The sequence below is a fragment of the Eleginops maclovinus genome, chromosome 11 (genome assembly GCF_036324505.1).
Source record: "Eleginops maclovinus isolate JMC-PN-2008 ecotype Puerto Natales chromosome 11, JC_Emac_rtc_rv5, whole genome shotgun sequence".
Taxonomy (NCBI): Eukaryota; Metazoa; Chordata; class Actinopteri; order Perciformes; family Eleginopidae; genus Eleginops; species Eleginops maclovinus.
The window spans coordinates 15,257,976-15,283,745 of NC_086359.1; the positions used below are offsets into that span (position 1 = coordinate 15,257,976).

At 33.9% G+C, this 25,770-nt stretch overlaps 1 protein-coding gene across 1 annotated transcript; it reads right to left on the bottom strand.

Moving 5' to 3' along the window:
• Nucleotides 1-5,755: 5,755 nt before the first annotated feature.
• On the bottom strand, nucleotides 5,756-24,945 carry LOC134871815 (hexokinase-4-like). The gene is given in 13 exon segments (XM_063894742.1): nucleotides 5,756-6,368; nucleotides 8,597-8,661; nucleotides 8,663-8,831; nucleotides 10,475-10,630; nucleotides 11,381-11,564; nucleotides 13,590-13,689; nucleotides 14,086-14,181; nucleotides 14,670-14,789; nucleotides 14,888-15,036; nucleotides 15,562-15,724; nucleotides 20,039-20,155; nucleotides 24,304-24,363; nucleotides 24,826-24,945. Coding segments are annotated over 11 exon segments (1,509 nt in total). The 5' UTR covers nucleotides 24,304-24,363; nucleotides 24,826-24,945; the 3' UTR covers nucleotides 5,756-6,178.
• Between the last annotated feature and the right edge of the window lie 825 nt (nucleotides 24,946-25,770).

Here is a 25,770-nt window from a genome sequence, read left to right on the forward strand (position 1 = left end):
GGCAGTTGAAGCATCTTTAGCTTCAGTGTTGTGACGTACTTCCGTGTGACGCGACACGGAGGCGGGACTTAGATACAAAATATAATTAGAGAGATAATGTGGAGCAGTGTTAGAGTTTAATTTGACTAACTTTTATGTTTTTATCAACAAACAGACACATTGATGCTTTTTTTATTCCTTTTCATGGATGCAGAGGAGTAAAACTAGAAGTGGCATATCCTGTTTTAATATTTTGTATTAAAAATCTAAATTATATCTCGCTGCATTGCTTTAAAAAATGCCTGATCATTTGAACAATGTATGATGCCTGATGTTCATATTCCCATCAGTGTTATTTTATTAAACTTTTAAGTATAATACCAGTTGTTCTAAAACGTTGCCATTTTTATTTAATTTAAGCGATTGTTTGTATATTGAGTGTTTTATATAACATTAAGATGTTTAACAATTTTTAAATTTTGCAAAACCGTTTAATTAAAAAAATGTTGTCTTTTAACTGAACTTTAATTTATTTTTATTTTATTCCTTTGAATTATTTCATTTTATTTTAATGTATTTTTTATTTTTCTTGTATTCATTTTTTATTCAGTCTTGCGTTGGTATTATAGTTGATGGATAATCAAATACCACATTTAGGAAGCTGGAAACAAAAGATCTGTTTTTGTTTCATATCTTCACTGCAGGACTTTTACATATGAATGAACATTGTATTCAAGCCCTAGCCCTTGCCAAACAAGTTCAAAATATGCTGATTAAGCTTACTTTCACAAGTGAAAGCTCTGCATGTAGTTCGTGTTGTACCAGAGTTGTGTTTCTGGCGCTGCTCAACACTTCCTTGTTGAATTATTGTGTTAGATTTAAAGGAAGTAAACCCCAAAATGAAAAGGGAATTGATCATTGCTGCAGATTTTATATAAATATTCTTAACATGCTAATTGTAAACTTGCATCTGCTGTTAGCTGCACACTTTAAAGCATAACATTGGATTTTTCTGGCCAAAATAACCCTGGGAGTTATGGTTAATAAGATTTTATATATTGGACAACATTGGTTCATCGGATTTTATAGATACATTTTTTAACATTTTAGTTTTTTATTTACATTTGTTAAGCTATATATATATATATATGTATATATATATATATATATATATATATATATATATATATAGGCTATACATATATATGTATACATTTTTTTAAATTATAATTTTGCATTCCTTTTTGTTGGTTCATTTCACAACAGGTTTGATTCACCACTTCCAGTCTGCACATCATGGGTTAAAAATACTGTAGCAGAAACACACATCCGCGTGTAATGACAGCATTCAAACACTGGGTCTAAAAATATTTTCACAGCTGCCATATTCACAGTCATTGTTAAACACTATTAACACAGGGTATACATCGTGTATAAGGTATATCCCCAGAATTAACATTTCATTTAGGCTATTATACCAAAATATGGTGGAAATATAGAGCCTAAATACTCTTTAACCTAAAAAATCACACCTATAACCGGCATAAATAAAGTCTTAACAACATTAAAATATCAGGTTTTAATTTGAAATTTTGAGAATTTATTTATTGAAGGATAGCCCCTTGAGTTGTAGTATCTCATTTTCGAGGGGGTCCTTAAAAACATAAATACACAAATTATAAAACAATACAGTACAGACACTTGCATAACAATACGTATACTACAAATACACATACAGACAAAACAGTATAACATACATTACAGATATACACATACAGACAGCTCGCTCACCCTCTTGCTGTAATGGAGGAGTATTTAGCTCCTTTACTCAGGTTAAAGATTATTGTGTAATATATGAATATCATATTCCCTCAGGTATTTGTGATTTAAATTTAAGCTTATATGGACATTATTGTAGTGAGGGGTATGAGAAAACCTTAATGCATTAGAAATTCGGCTAAAGATACATCAATAGTTAAAAAATAACTACATTTTTGCTCTGGTATTGTTTTGGGAGAAGCTCAAGTCATCATCATAATATGCAGTAAAATGACAATCTGGATTATTTTATATGACATTAAATACTATGTATCCATCAATTATTCATCGCTCTGAAATGCTCCAAGCTCAAGAATGAGTGCTTCTTGATATACTTTAGTACTTTTTATTGCTTTTTGATGCATATTTAATGCATGCACAATCCAAATACAACACCATATTTTAAGATTTTTCCACTGCTGTTGAAGGTTTGTTTACAACAGTGCTCTTTGTAAGCAAAGGGAGTAAAGCAGCTTTCAGTTTTTCAGTATCTTAGTTTAGCATGTAGGCATTTTCAGGTATTCACACTTCGTTGAAAGGTCTAAATGATCAGAAGTGATCAGGAATATCTTTACTGTCTTTATTTCTAAACTGTAATAGAAAGTGTGCCTTGTCCATTTCTTCAAAATATCTAAATATACTTTACTGTGATACATTTATGAGTAGTATCAGTTTAATATGCAGCTAATCAAGGTGAAGATAATGTGAATAACTTCATAAATACTTAATTCACATCATATCTTATTTTGTAATGTGTATCAACAATAGGATTAAAATACTCCCCTACAGGTAAAAACCCTGAATTAAAATTCTACTGAAGTAAAAGTACAAAAGTAATTGCATTAAAAATCTGTTTGAACTACAAAAAGTAAAAGCACTCGTTCTGCACACTGGCCCATTTCAGAATAATATGAAGTGCAGAAGTTTTACCAGCTAAATGTAGGCTACTTCAAGTATCAAAGGTAAAAGTATACTCATGATGCAGAATGGATATTTTCACAGTATGGTTGTATTTATGCTTAAACTATTCTGCTTTTATGGATGTATGAGCATTTTAGTATTGTACACCTTTATATGTGGACCAAATGTAGATTGACAGGAAATACTATGTAGATAAGTACCGCATTACACTATCAGCACATCATGTGTTTTTATTTGTACAAAGTAACTATTCAAAAAGTATGATATTAGTATTATTAAATAGAAATACCAAAGTACTAAGGCCTTTACTTAGATATGTTTTGTCTGTATTTTTACTTGTTCTTCCTCTCTGCCTGCGAAAGTCTCCTCCCTCTTGTTTTTCTGAGGTTCCTTTAAGGGTTAAAAATGGGGATTCTACTCCAAACACCACAGCAGAAAACGTCTAAATATATATATTTTTATGTATCTACGATCTGTGTTCACACACTTAATGTTATAGCAATGTTTTCTGCTGCAAATATTAAAACCTGAGGTGAAATGTGAGTTTCTTCAGCTGAGGTTATAACAGTTTGCTTGGCTCATTTTGTGAAGAAACGTGATCACACACACAGGACTCATGTATCCTGGTGTGAGCAGATATAAACTGCAGTGACCGGATATGTCCAGCAGGAGGAGGAAGCACGTGTCTGGTTTAACCCATGAGGCTGCAGCAGGGTATGCATGCAGAGGCAGGCCTCAGATCAAACCCCCACTTTAGGGCTAATGAAAGTGAGCTGTAATTACTATAATCTCATTTACTTCCTGCTCTACTTTGTTCACATATTACATTTGTCTGTATTGTGTTTTTTTTTCTCAAGGTTATTGTATCTTTAGTAAACAATGCAATCAGATGACCTTTATTCATCCCACAGCAAGTAAAGAGCCAGAAAAGAGCAACATTAGACACATGCATAACATAAAAAATATAAAAATCTGATACTAAACAAATTACAATTACATTTAATTTATTAAATACCCATCCAGGTGGACAATAAAAAGTACCAGTAACAGTATTTTGAATTAAATAAGTGTTGCATATATAAATTGGTGTGATAGAAGTCAGTTGATAGTAAAAGTGCAAGTATATTTTGCACAGTGTTTTACTTATTTATTACAGTAGTTTAATCTTAACTAAGAAATAGCAGCGAATAATAATATTGTTATAAAGCAGTACATTTCACATTAATAATATTGCACAACAGTTATTGTCTTTGTTGTTATACACAGTATGTGTGGTGTTCTACCGGGGGCCATGGTGGTTACAAAGACTGTAAATGCATCAAATTATATAAGAACAATATTTGTTCATGAGATTAGGTTTGAGGCCTTTATGATATATTGAAATTAATTATTACCAAGCAGACTGTTTCTATTAAGGCAAAACAGACAGAAGATGTGAAAAAGAAAAATAACACTTTCTCTCAGTTTATTTGTGATGAATATTTGAATGACTCAGAATCAGAATACCTTTATTTGTCCTTCAGAGGGAAAATCTGCATTTGTTTCTTGTTAGATCTCTAATTGCTTCTCTTGGATGTGTTTACTGTGCAATATATGTTTAGAAAAAAACAAAACCGCAAAGACTAAGAACAACGCTTTTTCGAGTCTGTTTAAGGTCCCTTTTATGTACATTACGTTTTTATATGACACAAACACCATGTCAAGCCCTTCATTATGTCCACTCTTAAACACTGTATTACCCATTTTGCATGCATTCATATATATATGATATATATATATATATATATATATATATATATATATATATATATGCATGTATATCACAGCTGTGTGTGTAGTACTGCAGTATGCAACTAGCAGCTGGATCCCCCCCCGCCTGCAGGAAGAGGCTGCAGCTCCTATCTGTCCTCTGCATGTCAGAGAGCTGCAGCAGAGAGGAAATCTCTGCAGAGAGGCTTACTGACACCTTGGATATTCTAAACAGTCAACGTTTCATAAAAATGACATTGCCATCTTGAGTTTAAATTCATAAATATGGACTTGCTTCGACAGATCGTCTTAGATATTAGTGATAAATACATTATTTTAACCCTTAAATGGTTTCTGCATCCTGGGAGACACAATCATTGGACAGGCTGTGTCCTTGTGCAAAATGGTTGTTTAATGAGTGTTTAAAAGAATAATATACAGTATGTGAAATAACAGTGGAACATTGTTGCAACATGGGTATAATATGGGTTTAATACAGGTGTAACATGGATGTAATAGGGGTGTATTTATGTGTAATATGGCTGTAATAACAGTGCAATATGGATGAATTAAGAGCATAATTACAGTGTAATTATGGTGCAATTTGTGTAAAAGGTGGTGTATTAGGTTACATTAATGTGTAATATTGGCGTAGACAGTGTAAAGTGATGATTGCATGTCTGTTTTTACTAATCTGCAACCGCAAGACTGAATATTGAAAATGATTTAAAGGTGAACTCTGCAGCAGTTCCAATAACAGCCACCAGAAGGCATCAGCCAAAACTGGAGATTTACTAAATGATCTTATTCTAACAACAAAAACCTGGTCATTAAGTTTTCTTTACATGCATTTAGACGCTTTTTGTCAAATTAAACTTGATTATATTAATAAAATATATATAACAAATATTTATCAAATCAAAGTATTTGACTACATTAATACAACATCATGTAAAAATACGGAAATCCATGGAAAAATAACATGTTATTGATGATAGTCTTGATATAAGGAATATTTAAACAATTAAATGACATGGTCTATAATTTAGTTATGAAATGACCACCCATTACATTTTAATGTTGACATTTTGGTGGTTTCTTCCTTGTGGCTTTATTGTACTTTATGAACAATAAGACTCAAGGATCTCAAATCTGTGAAGCCAGTCATTCATCAGTTCGTTACTGTATTATGTTTGGATAAACATCGTTTCTTATAACATACACTAAAAACATTGATGTACATGTATCCATGCATTCGTATGACTACAGACAAATAACTCATACCACCTTGTGAAAAAGGTCTTTATTTCCCATTTGAAACAAAAACAGCAGCAACATTTTGACCACTTAAAGGGAAATAATTTAAAAAGAACAAAAGGTATGCATGGTTAGCAGATTCAAGTAATAAAAGTCTGCATGACCCCTCCTCTTCCTCGGTCTGACTTTCTGATACTGTAAGCACCAAATTTGTTTTGAGGATAACTCAAGTTGCAACAAACCAAAAAAGAAAAAGTCATTTAACATGCAGTGTAACACAAACAGTTACCCTTTAATCTCTGCTGTGGAAGGGGCATCAGTGACTGAAAAGAGACTGTTGGTGTTGTGAAAGACAAATCTTTCTTATAACAATAATAACAAAGTTAGCTGCATGAGAACCCTGCAGGTTTTAACACGTATAAAGAGCTGTTGTACAGTAGTGCATCCAGACTCTTTAATTATCCTCCTCCTCTTCCTCATCATCACCGTCACTGTCCTCTAAGAGGCGGGACTGGAGAGCCAGCCGTTGAGCCACTGCTGTTACCATGGCAGAGCCTTTCCCACTGCCGTCCTCTGAGATCAGGAAGGAGATGTCACACTCAGGGCTGAGAAGGTGCACCGTCTCCTGGAGCTCCTTGCTGAAACTGCAGCAGAAAGCAGAATATATATCTTGTTTACATTCCACATAGTTATGTATTATTCTAAGCATTAGATATAAAGGAAACCAGCATTTAATGTATTCTTTTTTAACCTATAATGGCAATAGAAGGATAATTTACATGAAATATGAGTGTTGTACTTTTGATAAAGTGCAGATAGTCTACTTAAAAAACCCTAATTCTTTATCAAATAGGTTAAAAGATCTGGGCTTAAAATGTTAATATAACCAGGACGAAGTCTAACTTCCTTTTCAAGAACTATAGTCTTGTAACATTCTCTTCCACTATTTTATTTCCACCCAGTTTCTTCTTGCACCATTTCTATTGTGTTTTTATTGTTTTATGTCATGTCATATATATTTATGTTGCATTGTTGGAGGAGCCTGGGACTTAAGATTGAATTGCCCTAACTACACTGTAGCTGTGCATATGAAAATAAAGCCTTTGAACTTTGACCAAATAAGCAGTATTTACTCAACTCTATCATATATCATATTAAATACCTTTACCTGAACTTTGTGTCACTATTTCTTTTCGATTTCTTCTTGCACTATTTTGACAAGTATTTATGTCTTTGGTAAACTTTGTGTTTTACAGTGGTGGAAAATAACTAAGTAAGTTTACTCAAGTAAAATACTTAGGTACACATCTGAAGTACTTGTATTTTCATTTTATACTACACTATACTTCTACTCAACTATGATTTGGAAGACAATTTGGTACTTTTTAAATCACAACATTTAGATAGATAGAATCGGAGGATGAAACCCTCTTTATTGTCACATACATGCACACAGCAGAGCACATTTATTTTACAGGTTTATTTTGTAGTTACTTTATTATAGAAGAAGTTTGTATGTTAAACTATATTTCACAGTTTCAGCCTCTTAAATATGAAGATTTGCTGCTTTTGCTTTAAAATATTTAAAAGAATTAAACTTGCATCATAATTTGAGATTACTCTGCAGTAAGTACTTTTACCCCGAATACTTTAAATACCTTTCCTAATCTTACTTAAATATTTTAACTAAAAGTACCATTCTTGATGCAGTACTTTTACTTTAAGTAGTATTTTTACAGTGTGATCTGATTATTTTTTCCCCTACTGTTGTTTGATTGTTGGAGGAGCCTGGGACTTAAAATAACCAACACTCTAGCTTCTGTGCTTGTGACATAAACCTCTACATTTCTTAATCTTCTGCAGAGATGTTGTTGTTAATCACATAAAGGGAAATAAACTGCAGGAAAGAGAAGTGACAAGACGTTTGAACTGTAAGAGAGTTTCATTCTTGTTATTTTCTCAACATGCAGTTCTTATCACAATGACAGGAAGTGTGTTATGGGTCAACACCTCCTGCCTGTTCACACACACACACACACACACACACACACACACACACACACACACACACACACACACACACACACACACACACACACACACACACACACACACACACACACACACACACACACACACGAAATGTAGAAAAAAACAATCAGGACTTACTCTTCCTGGTTCTTTTGACTGTCAAAACCCAAAATATATAACAATTATTTGTTTTAACCTTGATATTGATAATTGTGTACATGTTCCGGCTTTACTTAGATATTAAATATCTTCATGATTTATGATTCTCAAACTTGCAATACCTGCCAGGTTCCCAACATACTAAAATGTAGATGTTTGTGTTCTTTTTAAGTGTTAATTGATGAAGTTGTCAACACCTGCAAGTCCTATAAAGAATTCCTAACTGGATACACAACAATATATTAATGTTTACAAATTGACATCAGATATAGTTACAAAAAATATGTCTGCATAGGTTTGATGAAGAGGCTGAAATGTTATTAACTATGTACAATTTGTTTCTATCAACCTATAAGCAGATTTTATTTAATGTGCTTTGAAACTGTTTATATTTAAGCACTGTTGGTAATTGTCTGATTTGTGTTTGCATCATTGCCATTCTAAATGTTAATCCATAAAAACTTTATTTTGAAAAGATCTGTATGAGTAAAGTTTGTTTAAAAATAAATAAAAATAGAGGTGTTAAAGTGAAGCTTAGACTACAGTTTACTTTGCTATTCAGAAAAGCGATCTGATATTCCTACAACAAACTGTTTTGTAAAATGTGTTCCAACTTGTATTGTAAACCTTTGAACATTTAATTGCCATGGTATCTGTATATCTTTCTCAATATGCTTCTTACTTGGGGTGTTTCCTGTAGACCGTCCCGTCCACCCCCACCGTGGTCTTCAGATGGTCAAGCCCACGGTTTTTTCCGGATACGGTTGACGAGGGTTGCCAGGGCAGCAGCACAGAGACGGGCAGAGCGCGAGGAGACGGCGTCACAGACTAGACGCACCACGCAGGAGTCGACCAAATCCCATTTCAATCCCAGTTTGGTCAAGATCTTCTGCGTGTTTTCCAGACCGTGTTTCTCCCTGAAGCACAGACACGGACAAGAAGTGAAGACAGACAGATGTTAGAGTTCAAGATGCTGTTTTTAGTGTAAAATAACCAAAAACTGATGAAAACTGTCTCTGGTTCTTTTGTGAAGTAGGTAAAGAAAACCTATACTTTTTTTTTACTGCATTTCATGTATTTATCATGCTTTGTTACTTTGCAGGATTAGATAACATTCATTCATAAGTAAATTAAAATGAAAAAATAAATAAATGAAAAATACAAATGCATTTAAAAAACAAAAATAGAATAAAAATGTAAATTGTGTTTAAATGTTGATACATTATAACAGGTTAAGTCAGGGGTGTCCAAACTACGGACCAGGGGCCAAATGCGGCCCGCGGCCCACTTTTAATTGGCCCTCAGCAAATGCTAAAAGTATAATGGAATATGTCCCCACCTGAAACTTGTGCTTTTCCTATATTGTACTTCTTAAATATGTGCAAATAATATATTACACAGTATTCATGTGTTAATAAGCCCCAAAAAATTCAGTAAATTAAAGTTGAATTTTTTTTCAAACAAATCATAGCCCAATAACTTATTTGCATAACAAACTTGAAATAGACCCTTCATATTTCCCCTTATTATCAGCAATCTAGGCTCCTGTTTTAAGGAAAGAGCTGCCAACTAAATAACTGAAATCCTACGGAGCGCTGAGATGTTTCTTAAAGCATATTCAAGTATAAAGAAAAATGAACCTACGTTTGATTAATTTTGCTAACTTGTAACTTAATTTATGAGACAATATACCTCACCTCTAGTGAGGGGCCCAGCCCTTTCTATGTTTTTTTGTATGTGGCCCTCAGGGAAAAAAGTTTGGACCCCCCTGGGTTAAGTTGCCTAACAGATTAAAGTTGCAGTAGTAGTTACTTTGGCACTGGTATACAGTATAATGGCGATAATAGCATGTCTTAAAATAATATCTATATTATTTTCAAATAGGTAAAGTGATCTTGGGTTAAGGATGTGATTAAGAACAAAACAAATACAAAAAGTTACATTTCTTTAGAAGAGGAAGTGATGACAGACATACATTAGTGTTCAGGAAGAAGTTTATGGTGTAAAATATCAAAACAATTAATGAAACATATCTATAATAACAAGTCTCAGATTAAAGGGGTGTTCTTCTAAATTGGTTAAGAAGTGCTTTAGTTTTTTCTGCATCACATATATTTGTCATTCTTAATAATAATAATAATAATCAGTTGTATTTATCAGCACCCTGCAGCTTAAGTTAAACAGCAGATTATAAAGTATTTAAAGCTCCACCTTTACAAGCTGCAGCATTAAAGTGTTGCACACATGAATGAATCAATAATTATAAATAATATACATGAAATATGAGTGTTGCACCTTTGCTATGGTGTAAAAACTCTAAAATATATTCTGTCTCATATAAAAGCCTGATTGTTTTTCAAACAAGTAAAGAGATCTGGGCTTAGAGTTTTATCAAAACTAATAAATATATCAGAAGTTTAACTTCCTTTTAAAACACAGACTGAATTGGATATTTTTTTAAGGCCGATGCCAAACGTTTAAGACTCCAGACTGCAGTAGCAAAACAAAAGACCAGTAAAAGGATTGAAAAAGATTTTATAAAAGATTTATGGACACTCACTCCTCAATCTCAGAGATGAACTTGGTCTCGAATGATTCCGGGGTCAGCAGCACCTCCGATGTCTGTCCGTTAAACAGTAGCTTCTCCTCCGTCAGTTGGACCAGCAGCAGCCGCACAATTTCTCCCAAATACATGCCGCTGATCATCTTCTCAAAGCTACAGGACGAAACACGCACAGAAAGGGGTTAAAAATATCTGTCAGTAATCAAAAAATAGGGGAAAATCAAGAAAGTAAAAAAAATCTGATTTCAATTTTTTTTTAGCTGTTTGTTTCAGATGAACTTCATATAAACAAAAACATGTTGTGCATTTTGTTCCCATTTGTTTAAAAAATAGATTTTGAAACCTTATTACCAAAGGCCCCCCAATTGTGTATGTGTGGAAACATAAAATCTGGTGTGAACAATTTTTTTAAGCAAATATTTCCAGAAAAGCATCTTCAATTAGTAGGTGTTTGTGCACACCAATCAGCTTTGTGCAACGATGTTTGTTATTGTTCATGAATTGTCTTCATAATTTGATTGATTGGTTGATTATTTAGTCCATAAGAGACTTTCATAATAATAATAATAATGCATTTTATTAAACAGCTCTTTTCATGGTACTCAAAGACACTTTACTAAGTGCTAAAAATAAATAAAAAACAACCTTAAAACAGCACACTTTAAATATATAAAACACAACAATAATTAGAAATTAAAAACAGTTCTGAAGAGCTAAGTTTTGACTTTGTCATGTGAAATTAACTGTCCAATTAAATGTCTAATACCCAAAGAGAGAGAAAATAAGTGAATCCTCTTGTGTGGAGATGGAAGCAGACAATATTTGGCTTCTATTATTGACAAATAATGGTTGATGTATTATTGAAATTGTTTGTGAATTTCCCACATGATCGGTTGTACGTACGTGTGGACACCGGGGTTGATAGACATCTTGTCCACCTTCACATCAAACTTAGTCAGGATGTCCTTCAGCGAGCCGTTGTCTCCGAAGCCGCCCCATTCTGTGTTGATGCACATCCGCCCGGCCTCACCCTCCACCCGCTTCACGTTCTTCATCTCCTCCATGTAGCAGGCGTTGGTTCCCGTACCTGGAGAGAAGGGGAAGAAGAGGAGCATGATGGGGGATTGCTGTTTTATTTTGGTTTGCAAAAGCTCAGGTGTAATTTCAGCCCAAACTTTTCTATGAATGACAGACTTTGAGATGACAGACTTTAGGTCACCCAAAAAGGCCACACCAACTCAGTAAGGCTTGTTTCTAACCGGAACGATTGGCGGAAATGCTTTGTTGTGAATAAATGCATCTACAAGAGGATATTGAGCATTCCATAAATGAACAAAAAATAAGCGGATGGGTGCAGACAGACAGACAGACAGACAGACAGACAGACAGACAGACAGACAGACAGACAGACAGACAGACAGACAGACAGACAGACAGACAGACAGACAGACAGACAGACAGACTAGACAGAGAATAATCTAATATATTGTAATATAAAACAATTTCATCAAATATAAAATAATATATAATATACAGTATAATATAATAAAATAAAATGTAATGTAATGTAATGTAATATCATTTAATGTAAAATAATATAATGTTATATACGTAATACATGAGACAGATAGACATTATTTTCCTTAATTTTCTTCCTTTACTTTGTTGAGTTTTACGTTATCTTATCATATTTATGTCTTTATAATTTTTTGTTATGTACACCAGGTAACCATACATTTTTTGTTTCCATGGTGAGAATTTGGTTTGCATCCAAGTCAGGAACAAAACAGCCTGCAGCTCAGACACAAATCACACACCAATAACACCATAAATGACATGCAGAAATCGAATTGATTTTAATTAAAAATGTAATTCTGCGTAATGTTGTCTTGCAGAAGCGCCAATTGTGAAAAGATCAGCTCTATGATGCAGGTTATTTAATTCAAGAAACACCTGCCGTGCATTATTTTGCTGCAGTGGTTTAAGAGATTTGGAGTAATGGCGCTGCTCATAAAAAACACACACACACACACCACCACCACCACCACCACCACCCACACACCCACACACCCACACGCACACACACACACACACACACACACACACACACACACACAGGCGTGGCATAATGATTCCCTGAGGGAGAAGTGTACATATTGCAGAGAGCTCCCAGACAAAGCTAATTAGAGGAAGGAGACGACTCGCAGCTTCAATACGATGCTCATTATATTTAATGTGATTTTCCGTTCAGAGCATCTCCTTTTTTACGTGAAACACATTATGTACATAAGGTGAGAAATACTATGTTTTGTGAGGTCCGGTTACACCTGAGAGGATGCGGTTTGCCATTGTTAGAGAAGAACAGCCTCATGGGTAAGGTGGGTTTTGCTGCGACTGCAAGTATCAGCTATCTAAAGTTTCCAAAAAAAACTGAAAATTAGCCAAATCCTCGTGGGAAAACCCCTTTTCTTCCATTACCTTGTTAATAGCAGTATATTTTATATCCACTGTGTATAACGTATACACCTCGTCCTTTATAATGTATCATAATGAACAATGTATTTTATATAGTTCCCTCTTTGGAGGGCACTCTGTGTGGATGAATACTAAATATAAATAAACTAACAAATTATTGAGTGGAGTACATTTGCTAAGGAACTGTACTTAATTTAAAGCACTTACTATATATATATTTCCATTTCAAACAAATATAATATATGATATGATATAATATAATGTAAAATAATATAATATACATTTTATAACAATAATTATAATATTTTTCTGAAATTGGTCATTCTGCACAACAAATACTCACATTTTTCATAATTTATTTATATTATATATTGTATTTTATATTTTGGTGCAAGTTTTATTTTACTTTAAAAGTTGCTTTAATTTTTTCACTGTACTTTTAAGGTTTTGAGAAGCAGGATTTGTAATAGTCATAGTATTTCTTCCCTGTAGTATGGATACTTAAGTACAATTAATTATCCCACTAACTCTACCATTACAGCACATAGTATAAAAAACTAAAACAACTGAGTTATTTTCATGTCAGGTTTATGTGAGGCTCTCCTTAAGTGGTATACTTATTATTATAAATGTTTACCGATAATCATGCCGATCTCACAGCTCCGGTCTCTGTAGCCGCAGCTCATCATCGTGCCTACTGTGTCGTTCACCATGGCAACTGAGCCAATATGATAGTCCTGCAGAGAGAGATTAGTTACAACAATCAATTAAGGAAATATTTTCCAAATCACTTTAGGACTAACCCTTAAATTGTTTCTGTATCCTGGGAGATACAGTCCTTTGACAGGCTGTGTCCATGTGAAAAATGGATGTAATAACAGTGCAGTTACAGTGTAAAATGGGTGTACTAATGGTGTAAAATGGGTCAAAATACAGTGTAACATAGGTGACATAAGAGTGGCACCGTAATATGGGGGTAATAATGGATCAACACAGGTGTAATAGGGGTGTATTAATGTGTAATGTTAGTGTAATAACAGTATAATATGGTTATATCAGTGGTGTAATATAGGTGTAATAATAGTGTAACATGGCTGTAATAATGGTGTAACTCAGCAGTATTTAGTACCGACCCCTCTCCTTTCAATGGCCTCTCTCAGTAACTGCACCACTTCTTTGCCCTCCACCCCGCTGCAGTTAAAGCCTTTGGTCCAGCGGATCAGGATGCTCTGTGTATAGAAAACATATAGTATTCAAATGTTATACAATAGACATAAAAAAAACTTGTATGTAAACCTTGTGTATTTTCTTTCAAAAACACCTGCAGTGCTTGGAATCTCATGCAACAATATTTTCAAAGTCTTATCATAAATCTTACCTTTTTTCTGATTAACCCTTTAATGGTTTATGTATCCTGGGGCATACGGTCATTTGACTGGCTGTATCCGTGTGTAAAATGGGTGTAATACCCGTCTAAATACATTGAAATATGGGTGCAATATAGGTCTAATAATGTGATTACGATGTGATATTGGTGTAATATTGGTGTTACATGGGTTTAATGTAGAACATAGCAATCAATTAATTATCCAAAATATGTTATAAATGACAATTTAAGGATTAAGAGTGTGTGTGTGTGTGTGTGTGTGTGTGTGTGTGTGTGTGTGTGTGTGTGTGTGTGTGTGTGTGTGTGTGTGTGTGTGTGTGTGTGTGAGACCTTGTCAATTTCTCTCTGTTCGCAGGGGAAGGAGAAAGTGAAGCCCAGAGGAAGAGTTTGTCCTTTCAGATTATGGGAGATGAGGAAATCCCCGAGACAGGCGGCGATGTGGTCGAACAACTGCACAGAAAAAGAGACGGAGACAAGTAGCAGAATATGAAGAAAGTGTTTTGTTCTTTTATACTGTATTTTTAAATGTAATGCTGCATCAGCCTCACCTGTTCTCCAGTTCCCACCATCATTTCCTTGGGAATGGCACAGATCTGACTGTCCATCTTCAGGACTTTCTGCTCCTCTTCCACCACGCGGACGTGAAGCACCCGGAAGTTTGTTCCTCCGAGATCCAACGCCAGGAAGTCGCCTTTCTCTGCGGGGAACAGGGAAGGGGATTGGTTCATCAAAAAGTGTGAATTCATTTTGTGAGATACATTTCTAACAATAAATCATGATTAACTGGTTATTATCGTGGTTAAAATGTAAAAAGTAACATAAATATCTTTATTCTAAATAATAGATCCACACCTTAATATTAAGAAACTATACAGCAAACATAAAATATAAAAACTAGCATATATGAAAGTTTAGAAATATAAGCATACATTTAAATAATAAAAGTGCACGATGTGATGCATGATACAAATAAAAATAAATAACTGCAGGGTAAAGTATGGTGTATAAATATATAAATATGCATAAGAAATAGATAAAAAAAATAAAATGTGTTTTAAAAATAAAATATAGGAGCAGTGTGTTGGTAAAATGCAATATATTGTATAAACTAAATGCAAATGTTTACAGTATGAGTATATGTGCTAAAAGTAAATGTACATTATGATGGAATATTATCATTATATTTTAAGATATAAAAATAAAAATATATATAAAATATTACCGGTCCCGTCGGGCGTCGCCCTGACGAAGCTGGGCAGCATCTTGACCGACGCTCTGTGGTGGCTGTGTTTCCCCAAACCTCGAACCAGATCCCTCTGGAGACGGGCCGAGACCTCCTGCAGCTTATGCAGGGAGAGGTGGAAACAATCCAGGTACTCCCGCACCTGAAGGCAGAGAAACACACAACAAATAAATAAACAAATTAAATTAAACAAAATGTAAATGTTTAGAATAAATGTGTACGCACAGGCTGTACCAGTCAGTAGTAAGTAGTAACTTATATAATATGTATAAATATAATAATACATTAAAAAACTACTATAGAGATATGCATTTATGAATAAATAATGGGTATAAAGAAAATACAAATTGACATAAATGTGTATATACAGACTGGATAAGTCACCAGTTTATCAAAAATAAACATATTTTCCTCAATTTTGTAATCCACCCATTTTTTTCTATGCATTTGTATCTGAATTATAAGATAAGATGTACCTTTAAGAATCCCTGTGGTAAAATTCAGCGTGCTAAATTTACATTATGAAAAAAAGAGGCAATTCAAAATAAAATACATGAAGAGACATGCATAGCATAAATTAGGTGCAGAATGTATTGGGTTTTTTAGATTTGATGTACATCAGTAATATTTTTGCATATTGTCCCACTAGAAAGCTAAACAAGGATTTTTGTATTTTTTATTTCATTAAACTCAAAACAATGTGCTTAACATAACCCTGAACAACGATAAGAACATTTCTGGACTTGAATTAGAACGATAAAATTGGAAACTGAAGATATAAAAGTGACATTTGACATATTTGATCCACAAGAGGGCAGCATTTACTTGAAATCTGCAGCATCACAACCACTGTACTGACAAACCTTCAGTTAAGCAGTGTTTATTGGAATACAAAAGGTCTTTGGTGATTTGCTGAATGGTAATGGATGCATTTAAATAGCATTGTTTCTAAAATACAAATAGTAATCTTTAAAAACTGAAACAGCAGTGATGTAGTAACAGTTTACAAATCAATTACTGTACTTTTTGAGGTACATAGAGATTTTCACTTTATGCTTTTTTACATATTTAGTTACTAGCTACTTTACAGATTTAGGTTATTAATACAAATATATATATATATATATATATATATATATATATATATATATATATATATATAGGTTAAGCTACCCAGTAGTGTATTAATTAATTTAAATAATTATCATAACTTTAATGAAAAATACAAAAATATCTGCATCATTAAATGTGTAATGAAATATTCCCTGTATTGCTTTTAATCATAAAAATGATAAGAAATGTGCACTTAAAAGTGTCAAACATGCCACCAGCAACATAAAGGCCTCTTTGTAAACCAAAAAGTTGACAGAGTTATTCTGCAGGAAGAGGCCGACATGTTACGATCCTCTAGAGATGCCAGCAACAATTCACACTGTTTTCCTGTTTTCCACTTCCTTGGGAGCGGGCAAAACACTTTTTAAAAACTGCTCTGTAAAAAACTGCATTTAGATTTCTACATTGACGTTATTGCTCTACAGTGTGCCATGCAGGTGAGAGCATTATTCTTTCACAAATCTGATTTTTCAACCTCCCTATTAGGGATTAAAAGCTGGTGCATGATGTTGTATTTCATCTTTGTTTTAAGACTTTGTTTCTGTTTAGGGTTTGGTAACATTTAGCTGGATTTAAGGGAGGGAGGACATTTAAGTCACATGAACCAGAAATGATGTGCAGCTTCCTGTTCTGTTATTATGGACTGCCTTTGTTGTTCTGTCTCTATTGGGACTCTCAATGAAGTCTCTTTTTGAACAGACAACCTTGAACTTCAGCACAAGAGTAGATCCTTCGTAAAAAATCTTTTTTGGAAGGGAATGCTCTATAAAAAAAAATGGTGTCCCAAAAAAGAGCATTCTTGTTTGAATGAGGTTATAGAGGGTACTCTATAGAGTGGTAATCAATGTGGATTATAAAAAAATGTTTTAAAAAAGTTGAGCCAAAGAAACATTTTATTAGATTAGCTTTTTATTAGCGACCTTTTAATTGGTATTTTCCCCTTTATTATGTATATACTTATTTTACTATAGGTTTTTTAATGATATTTGTTGGTTAGTTTAGTTAATAGTTGTATTGGCAACATCTTTTAAATAGGTTTTTTCATCTTTATTATACTTATTGTTTATTTATTTTATATTCTTATCCTCTTTGTTGCATTATTGTTGTATTTATTTTATATTCTTATTCATTTTTAGAGTATTATTGTTCTATTTATTTTATAATATTATAATAACATTGTTGTATTATTGATTTTATAGTTTTTAATATTTTATTTTATTTATTATTTTTGTCTTATGTCTTCCTTTATTTTACCTCCAGGGTTATCCCGACCTGGTTGACCTGAATTTGATTTCTCGTAGTGTATGAAAATGTCTATAGAAATACAAGATTTATTATTAATATTATTATTAAATATGATGTCAGAAAGTACATAGATTAAAGCTTTCGCGAATTTGCACTTTCTAGTATCTGTGTCCTCATTAAATCAAATGAAGTAAACTTAAATCCAATAACCTCCTGATTACAGACACACCCTATAAAGTGTGTGAAATATGTGCATGATTATGTGTTTGTCTATAAAGGGGTTTCAAAATGGTGACTCAGACTGGATCACAATAAGGACAAGTTTCACCACCACTCTGTCGGTAATCTGTATCATGGTAGGAATTTCATTTGGCAGCTGGGGACATTTCCACGTATTCTTTGTTTTGAGTATCTCAAATACCTCGGACAGGTTTCAGCCTGATATACGTTGCAACGTGCTTTAAACACTTGAATCTTTTTTAGCTGACTTTTTAATGTAACCTGTAGAAAACCCTGTAAATGAAATACCTGCTACCTAAAATATAAAGTTTGAATTAGGCATGAACATTCATTTAACTCACTTCACAAGTGTAACCACATTACTATTAACCGGTATTTTTCTATTCAAATAGATTATACTTGTGGTCAATCAATCAATCAATCAATCAATCAATCAATCAATCAATCAATCAATCAATCAATCAATCAATCAAATATTATTTATATGGCCAAAAGGTTATTTTACATTTGTCTTGATCACTTTTGAAATCTTTTTTTGCGTGTACTTTTTAACACATTTGTTCAAATTAAATATACTAAATAAATGAACTTTTCACTATTATATTTTACATTCCCATTATTACAAACATGTAGGAGACCCATACAGTTTGTGGGATCATTTAATAATATTTTTGTGGACTTACGTAATAAAAACCACACCACCAGCCTCCTCCTCTTTTATTCTTCTTTCTTAACAAGTTGCAGTGAATTTCCAGAGGCGTGTTTTCCTAGGCCTTTCCTAATCTCCTCCTCTCATGATTTACGTCTTTATCACTTGTCTCTACATGCTTGTTGCTACTTTACCAGAGGGAAGGCGTAACTTCCTGCCTCCATCATGACTCGATGGTTTAGATGTTAAATGAATTTCTCTTCATTGGTTTAGGGCCCAAATCATACCAAATCATTCCTTTTATTGGAGTTTAATCCTTTTTCTATTTTATGGATATTGTTATGAAAAAAACCCATCATGTACTTTATGTAAAATAACACATGTTTTGTGATATATTCCATATGTATTACTATGTATACATTGCAGTGTAGCTTGGGGTTCACAATATCATCATTTATTTGTATATCTATTCCTTTATCCTGAAATTAATAAGAACTCTCACAACAAATGTAGTGATATAAAATGCATAAAATGTGCCTCTGTTGTATTATATACACAAAAAGCAAAATGATACTAAAATGATTACAACATTGCGTTTTTTTTAACTAAATGATCCTATGACTGATCGTCCTGCATGTGTCATATTAATAAAATCTGTGGTTGCTTAATCTCAGAATGTTCCAAGAAGCAAAGACTTCCTAAACCAGTATTGAGTAACAATAATACAATGTGGTTATTGACTATTGAAAAAGTCACAAATGTTTCAGACTAAAGCACTATTTTAGGAGACACTGCTCAAAGTTGTAGCTTACAACCTGTCTCTTAGTGTGCATCAAATATTGTTTTCATTTGTGGTTACAGGGTGCAACAAAAAAAAAAGTGTCCACCAGGAAAGTGAATAACTAGTAAATGTGGATTTATTTTCTGTCTGGTGTGATGCAAATCTAGATGCAAACGTTAGCACAATTGGACTTGTAAATGATGTAAATTATTTGCACCATGTATGTTGAGTTGTTGGAGGAGCATGGGACATAAGATTTTCATTGCCAACATATACGTTGTATATGCTGTGCATATGACCAATAAAACCAATAAAACCTTGAAACCTTGAATGTTGTTTCAATTATAATAATAACTGTGTCTGATCTACACAACGGTGAGCAGAATCTAAACAAGAACAATCTTTTTTGTTTTTCAGGTGACACCTACCTTAATGAGCGTGTCTTCAGGGATGCCGTCCGTGTGCAGGGTCGCAATGTGGTCGCCTTTTTCTGCCTTCTTGGAAAGCATATTGTTGTTCTCGCAGGGTACCTTTGCAGTGCTCATCTTAACAGAAGAAATTACAGGGTTTAAGTTCAACAAAACAAGAATAAATTGTCTACTTTCAAGAGGCATAAAGTCATGCAGATAGTCTCAGATCTCCACTGTTGAGACTTTTTCCACCACACTAATGTATTCAAGGTGAAGCAATACGTTTTTTTTAAAATAAATAATTACATTCAACGTCATACAGAGTCTTGCTATGCTAAGTAAAGCTGCAACAAATGAGCTACATTCCAATGTCAGAATGATAATACACTGTCAGGCAAAAAAAATGATCACACACTAATATTTGTAGGAGCTCCTTTAGCTTTGATTACGACAAGCATTCGCTGCGGCATCGTTTCCACAACCTTCTGAAAGATCACAACATTTATTTCTGTCCAGAGTTGCATTCATTTTTTTTTTTTTATCTTGTATTGATGACGGGATTTTCGGACCACTGCGCAAAGTCTTCTCCAGCACATCCCAAAGATTCTCAATCGGGTTCAGGTCTGAACTCTGTGGTGGCCAATCCATGTGTGAAAATGATGTCTCATGCTCCCTGAACCACTCTTTCACGATTTGATTCCGATGGATCCTGGCATTATCATCTTGGAACATGCCCGTGCCATCAGGGAAGAACAAATCCATTGATGGAATAACCTGGTCATTCAGGTGGTCAGCTGACCTCATTTTCTGGGCACACAACGTTGCTGAACCTAGACCAGACCAACTGCAGCAACCCTAGATCATATCGCTGCCCCCCACAGGCTTGTGAGCTTTTTTTTGGCCGGGCAGTGTATGTTCACAATGATGCACGCAAATTCTTAGGAGGTATGTTCATCATGTTAGGTTAGTTTGTGTGGGAAGCTGCTTCTGTTAGGTGTGTATAATCTAATACACAGCTAACAGTTAAAAGATTCACTTTTAAAGTTAAACAATGATATATATATATATATATATATATATATATATATATATATATATGATTTTGTTAGTAGATGAACTAGCATCAATGTCTGTGCTCAACTGCTCACAGAAATGGTAATTTTAACAAATATTTTCTTAGCATTTACAGTAAGTTAGTTTACAGTCAGACATAAAAATCTTTATGGGAGGTGTAATTTAGCTGTTTAAGGCTTGGTAACTCACAGAAATCCCATAAACTAGGATTACATCCAATAAAAAGGTAAGTAAGAATTAAGATGCACTGAGAATGTCAACAATAGCTAACTAGCATAAACAAGTTAGCATTGCTAATAAGAAGTTTGTTGTTAGCTTGGCTCTTAGTGACACTTTATTAAATGGTTTAGTTAATCTAACAGAAGTGCTATCTGCAAATTTCTGAAGTATTAATCGACATGTTATAGGCTGCTAAAATACTTTTTTAAAAGACCATATGAACACTGTTTGTTTCCAAATGACACATTGGTTAAGTTTTCTTCATTTTTTCTTTGTTGCACCTACAGAAAACTGCAGTATCTTGATTCCTAATTTGTATCTGTCTATATAATGTTACCTACCAGTGAATACAACAATAAGATTTTTTTACAGTATGTACTTTTCCACGGTTGTGTTTCATTTTGATAAGATAAGCCTACTAGCTACCTTCTGGCAATCCAACACATGAGTAATAATCCTATATAAAACAGTATAAAGGTGAGATATTTACAGTACACTAGAGGTCAATTTACTGTCTGGGGACTGTTATTATAAATGCAAAGACTTGTTATTGCAGTCTGAAATGACGCTCAAATATTTGTTATGCTTCGCAGGTTTGTGTGGACTAACCTTTAATCAATATTAGCTTTGGACCTTGATGCCTACATCCGCTGTAAACCTGCATCGCTGGACTCTATGTTTTGTATCTCCTTTAAAAACTCCCAAGCATTATGACGATTGTATTTCTATTATTCTTGCAGATAACAATGTTGAATGGACTTTTTGGCACATAGTCATGTTTCACGATGATGAAGCCTATAATAACTTTGGTCATCCTTTGACTTTTTCTCAAACAGGTTAAACTATTGGGCTAAATTGGAATATTTTGATTTGATTGATATGAAATGTGAATCAGACTTTTACATTTTCATATTTGAGTTCAAATTGTTGGCCATATACCAGCAAAACCAACGCTGTTCACATCAAGCTCAGTTGTGTTAAGTGCTTCTTCATTGTGACAATCAATAAGCATGGAAATAATCAACAATGTCACTTTTCCTTGATAAAGACATGATACAATTTGCTAGCGGAAGTATCTGTAAATAAAAACATCTAAATTCCTTAAATTGTATTTATTTATCAGAAGATGCAGAAGTTGGTTGACTTTTTTTCAACCTGGAGCAGCTTGGCAGCAGTTCAGTCGTTCCGTTTGGATGTATGGGATTGAGTTTAAGATGTGGATTGTTTCAAAAGTCAGTTAAGACGTTGCCTTCATGTGCAATCAATCATTGATTACACCACTATTATGCTGGTAATTGTCAAGGTTTGTATTTTAAAACACTGAAAATACATTTTTAATTGAAGGATATTGATATTGACAGTAACTTCCCTCATAAAAAATCCACTAGAAGCTTTTTTTTCATCATAGATCATGTTGCTTCACAGTATCAGGTCCCCAAACAGTAATGTGACATAAAAGGGAAACAAGTCCAGTTTGACTTTTGAGTCCATAAACGAATAAGAAATACAAAGAAAGACTTTAAAAAAGTACATTTAACAGGTTTCTTTAACCATTGTGCTAACAAAACAGACGAGTGGGGTACAAAGAGAGTGAAAGCTGTAATTAGATATCGTCATATGAGGTTAGCTTTAAATTAAATTCTACCTTGGGAACTGGGCTTTCACTTTCAATCTTTGCTCGATACAGAAGTGAGGAGTCACACGTTAAAAGTGCACATGATTCCTGATGACATCTGCTATTACTGTAGCATCATCACTGAACTCCGGAACTCAACCAAACACCACGGCATTAGTTCAATTAAGAGTCTGAATTTACGAGTTCAACAAAGACATTTTTTTTTCTAAGTATTAATTTAGTGAGCTTTAAATACCAGACCTTATTCCCATTAATCAGAGAAAATGAGAATAGTTTTTTGACGATATAAAACAGCTAAAAAACTTTTAATATATGATTATTTGGTATAGAAACCATGAGTGTGTTAACAGAGAATTACTAACAATTGAAAAGTCTTATATTAAAAAATATTTTAGTTCTGATCATACTTAAATACATTTACTTAAGTACCATTTTGATGCAGTACTTTTACCATATAATTGAGTATGGTATAGATACTTACACTCAGATTCTTTACTCCCTCGAGCAAATAATCTGAATAATTTTCCTCTACTGCTATGTGAAATGCTTTCACTTCAGTGATGACCCCTGCTTTACTTCTCCCTGTAGTGTGTGTGAGTGTGTGTGTGTGTGTGTGTGTGTGTGTGTGTGTGTGTGTGTGTGTGTGTGTGTGTGTGTGTGTGTGTGTGTGTGTGTGTGTGTGTGTGTGTGTGCGCCTTCAATGAGTCTTTTTTTTTTTTTGTCTTAGCATTGACTGAGGGCAACTGTTCATGGTGCGCCTAAGGAGTTAAAGGCCCGATCCAGGTTCTCGCCCAGTCTCTCTGCTGGCGGTACTCTTTTGAAAGAGCAGCTACCTTTTTATGCTTTTGTTCGTTGTTGTCTTGGTTCTGCATACACCTTGAATTACAACATGCTCACACATCCACACATATACACTACTGATATTACTGACTAACACACCTCCATTTGGGCGCTCCCTTTGTTTGTTGGGTTAATTTGAATAAATACCTTTCTGAACATCGTGTCATTTACGCATTATTTTGTCAGAGCCATGCCATGACACTTGTCAAACAGCATAATTGCAATACCTGTTCCAGCAACATCACTCAAACCCTGACACAGACTGAAGAAGATTCACAAAATATTTAACATCTTTGACCTCAGGGGAGTATCAGGCTGATGACAACACTTTGGATTATGTTGGGTTGTGGTTTTTGGGAGGAGTGGACTCTTAGGATATTATTACAGGAAACTTAGTGGCTTTTTTAAACTTCCGTGGTTCAAGATTTTAAGGTCAAAGTATAGGTTTAAAAAACTGCATTCCTCATCTGTGTCATAGTCCCTGTTAGCATGAATGAAAACCTTGAATACTCACTTTTCTTTCACCTGGATTCAGATTATTTTAAGAGGTTGTGTTTCAGACACGCCTCGTCACCTGATCGGGAACAGAACATAACACATTATCAGCTTTATCTTATATCAGCTAATGTCTATAATCTAAATGATAGGTTGGCAATTTTTCTTTAAAATAGCTTGAACTGGGATTATCAGGGCTATAACAACTTTTAAATGAGGGTTTAAATAAGCTAATAAATACTTTACTTTGAAAAGTCACAGTTATATTGGAGGAACTACAACTTCATGTTTCGAAATCTGTGGTTTAGGTGTTGGCAGCGGTATCATTACAAAGAAAAATTAAAGAGTTTGTGGTAAAATGACATTTTCAGAAAATGATGAACATTTGAGAACCCTTAAGTCAATCTTCTCAGAAATCAAACATAAAGCAGGCATACATAGTGTAGAAAAACGTGTTATACCAACCTGTTCAACAACGTTTAACAGCGCATCTTACATAATAAAGTTCATCTTCGCACAAAACAAATTAAAAGTTACTTACCTTTCCGTTTCAGAGCTTTGTCAGACAGACAGAAATGAACTTCCTCAGTGAATAAGTAAAGAGTGTGAGATCTCGGCTTGGGTTTTCACCAGACTGTATACAAGTGTCCTCCCACTTCATCTGCAATATTAATGATGTCGCAACATGAAGAACGCGCAGTGTGTTTAATGACAGATGGGGGACAGGATATTCGGGTTAGACTTTCAGGTTTTACTCACGGATGCGAACAGCTGATTTCAAGGAACAAACCGAAAGCTAAGGTAACCAGAGCTTCAAGAAGAATTCATAATGACATTGAAGGAGCGCTCGTTTAGTTTGCACCGCAAAATACGTCCACCTTAAATCAGGAGTCGTTATCTGTGCTTTGAAATATAATTCAAGTTCGCAAACAAATTTCATTATACTGTTTATCGCACTGGTTTACTCAAGTATTGTCTTCCAGGCCACTTTATAATTTATATGTCATACTTGTTAGGCTATCTATTTAAGAAAACTCTTTATTATGCTTACTTCCCAGATTTAAACTATAAATATATAATAATAAAATAAAAGCAAATGTACTATAGATGAAGACCACTTGTCCGAGGGATTAGGTGAAACAGCATTTAAAGTAATATACAATATATAAATAAGCTCAACCTTAATATACACATAAATGCATCATCATTATCCAGTAATACAATCTAAATTATTTTTTGTTGGCCTACTGAGTAGTAGGCTATTTTCTGATGCTTTTGTAGTTTTACATTCAAAATCCAGGACTTTTACAAGTAACGGTACTTCTTAATTTAAGTACAATGTCGATTGAACTAATAAGAGATTACATCACGTTTTTTATAGATAAAATACTTCCTGGTGTAAATGCATTCTGAAGTAACAGGTTGTGGCAGTTTTTACTGGCCAGGAATGACAACAATGTAATTGTATCAGCAGCAGCTACTACTT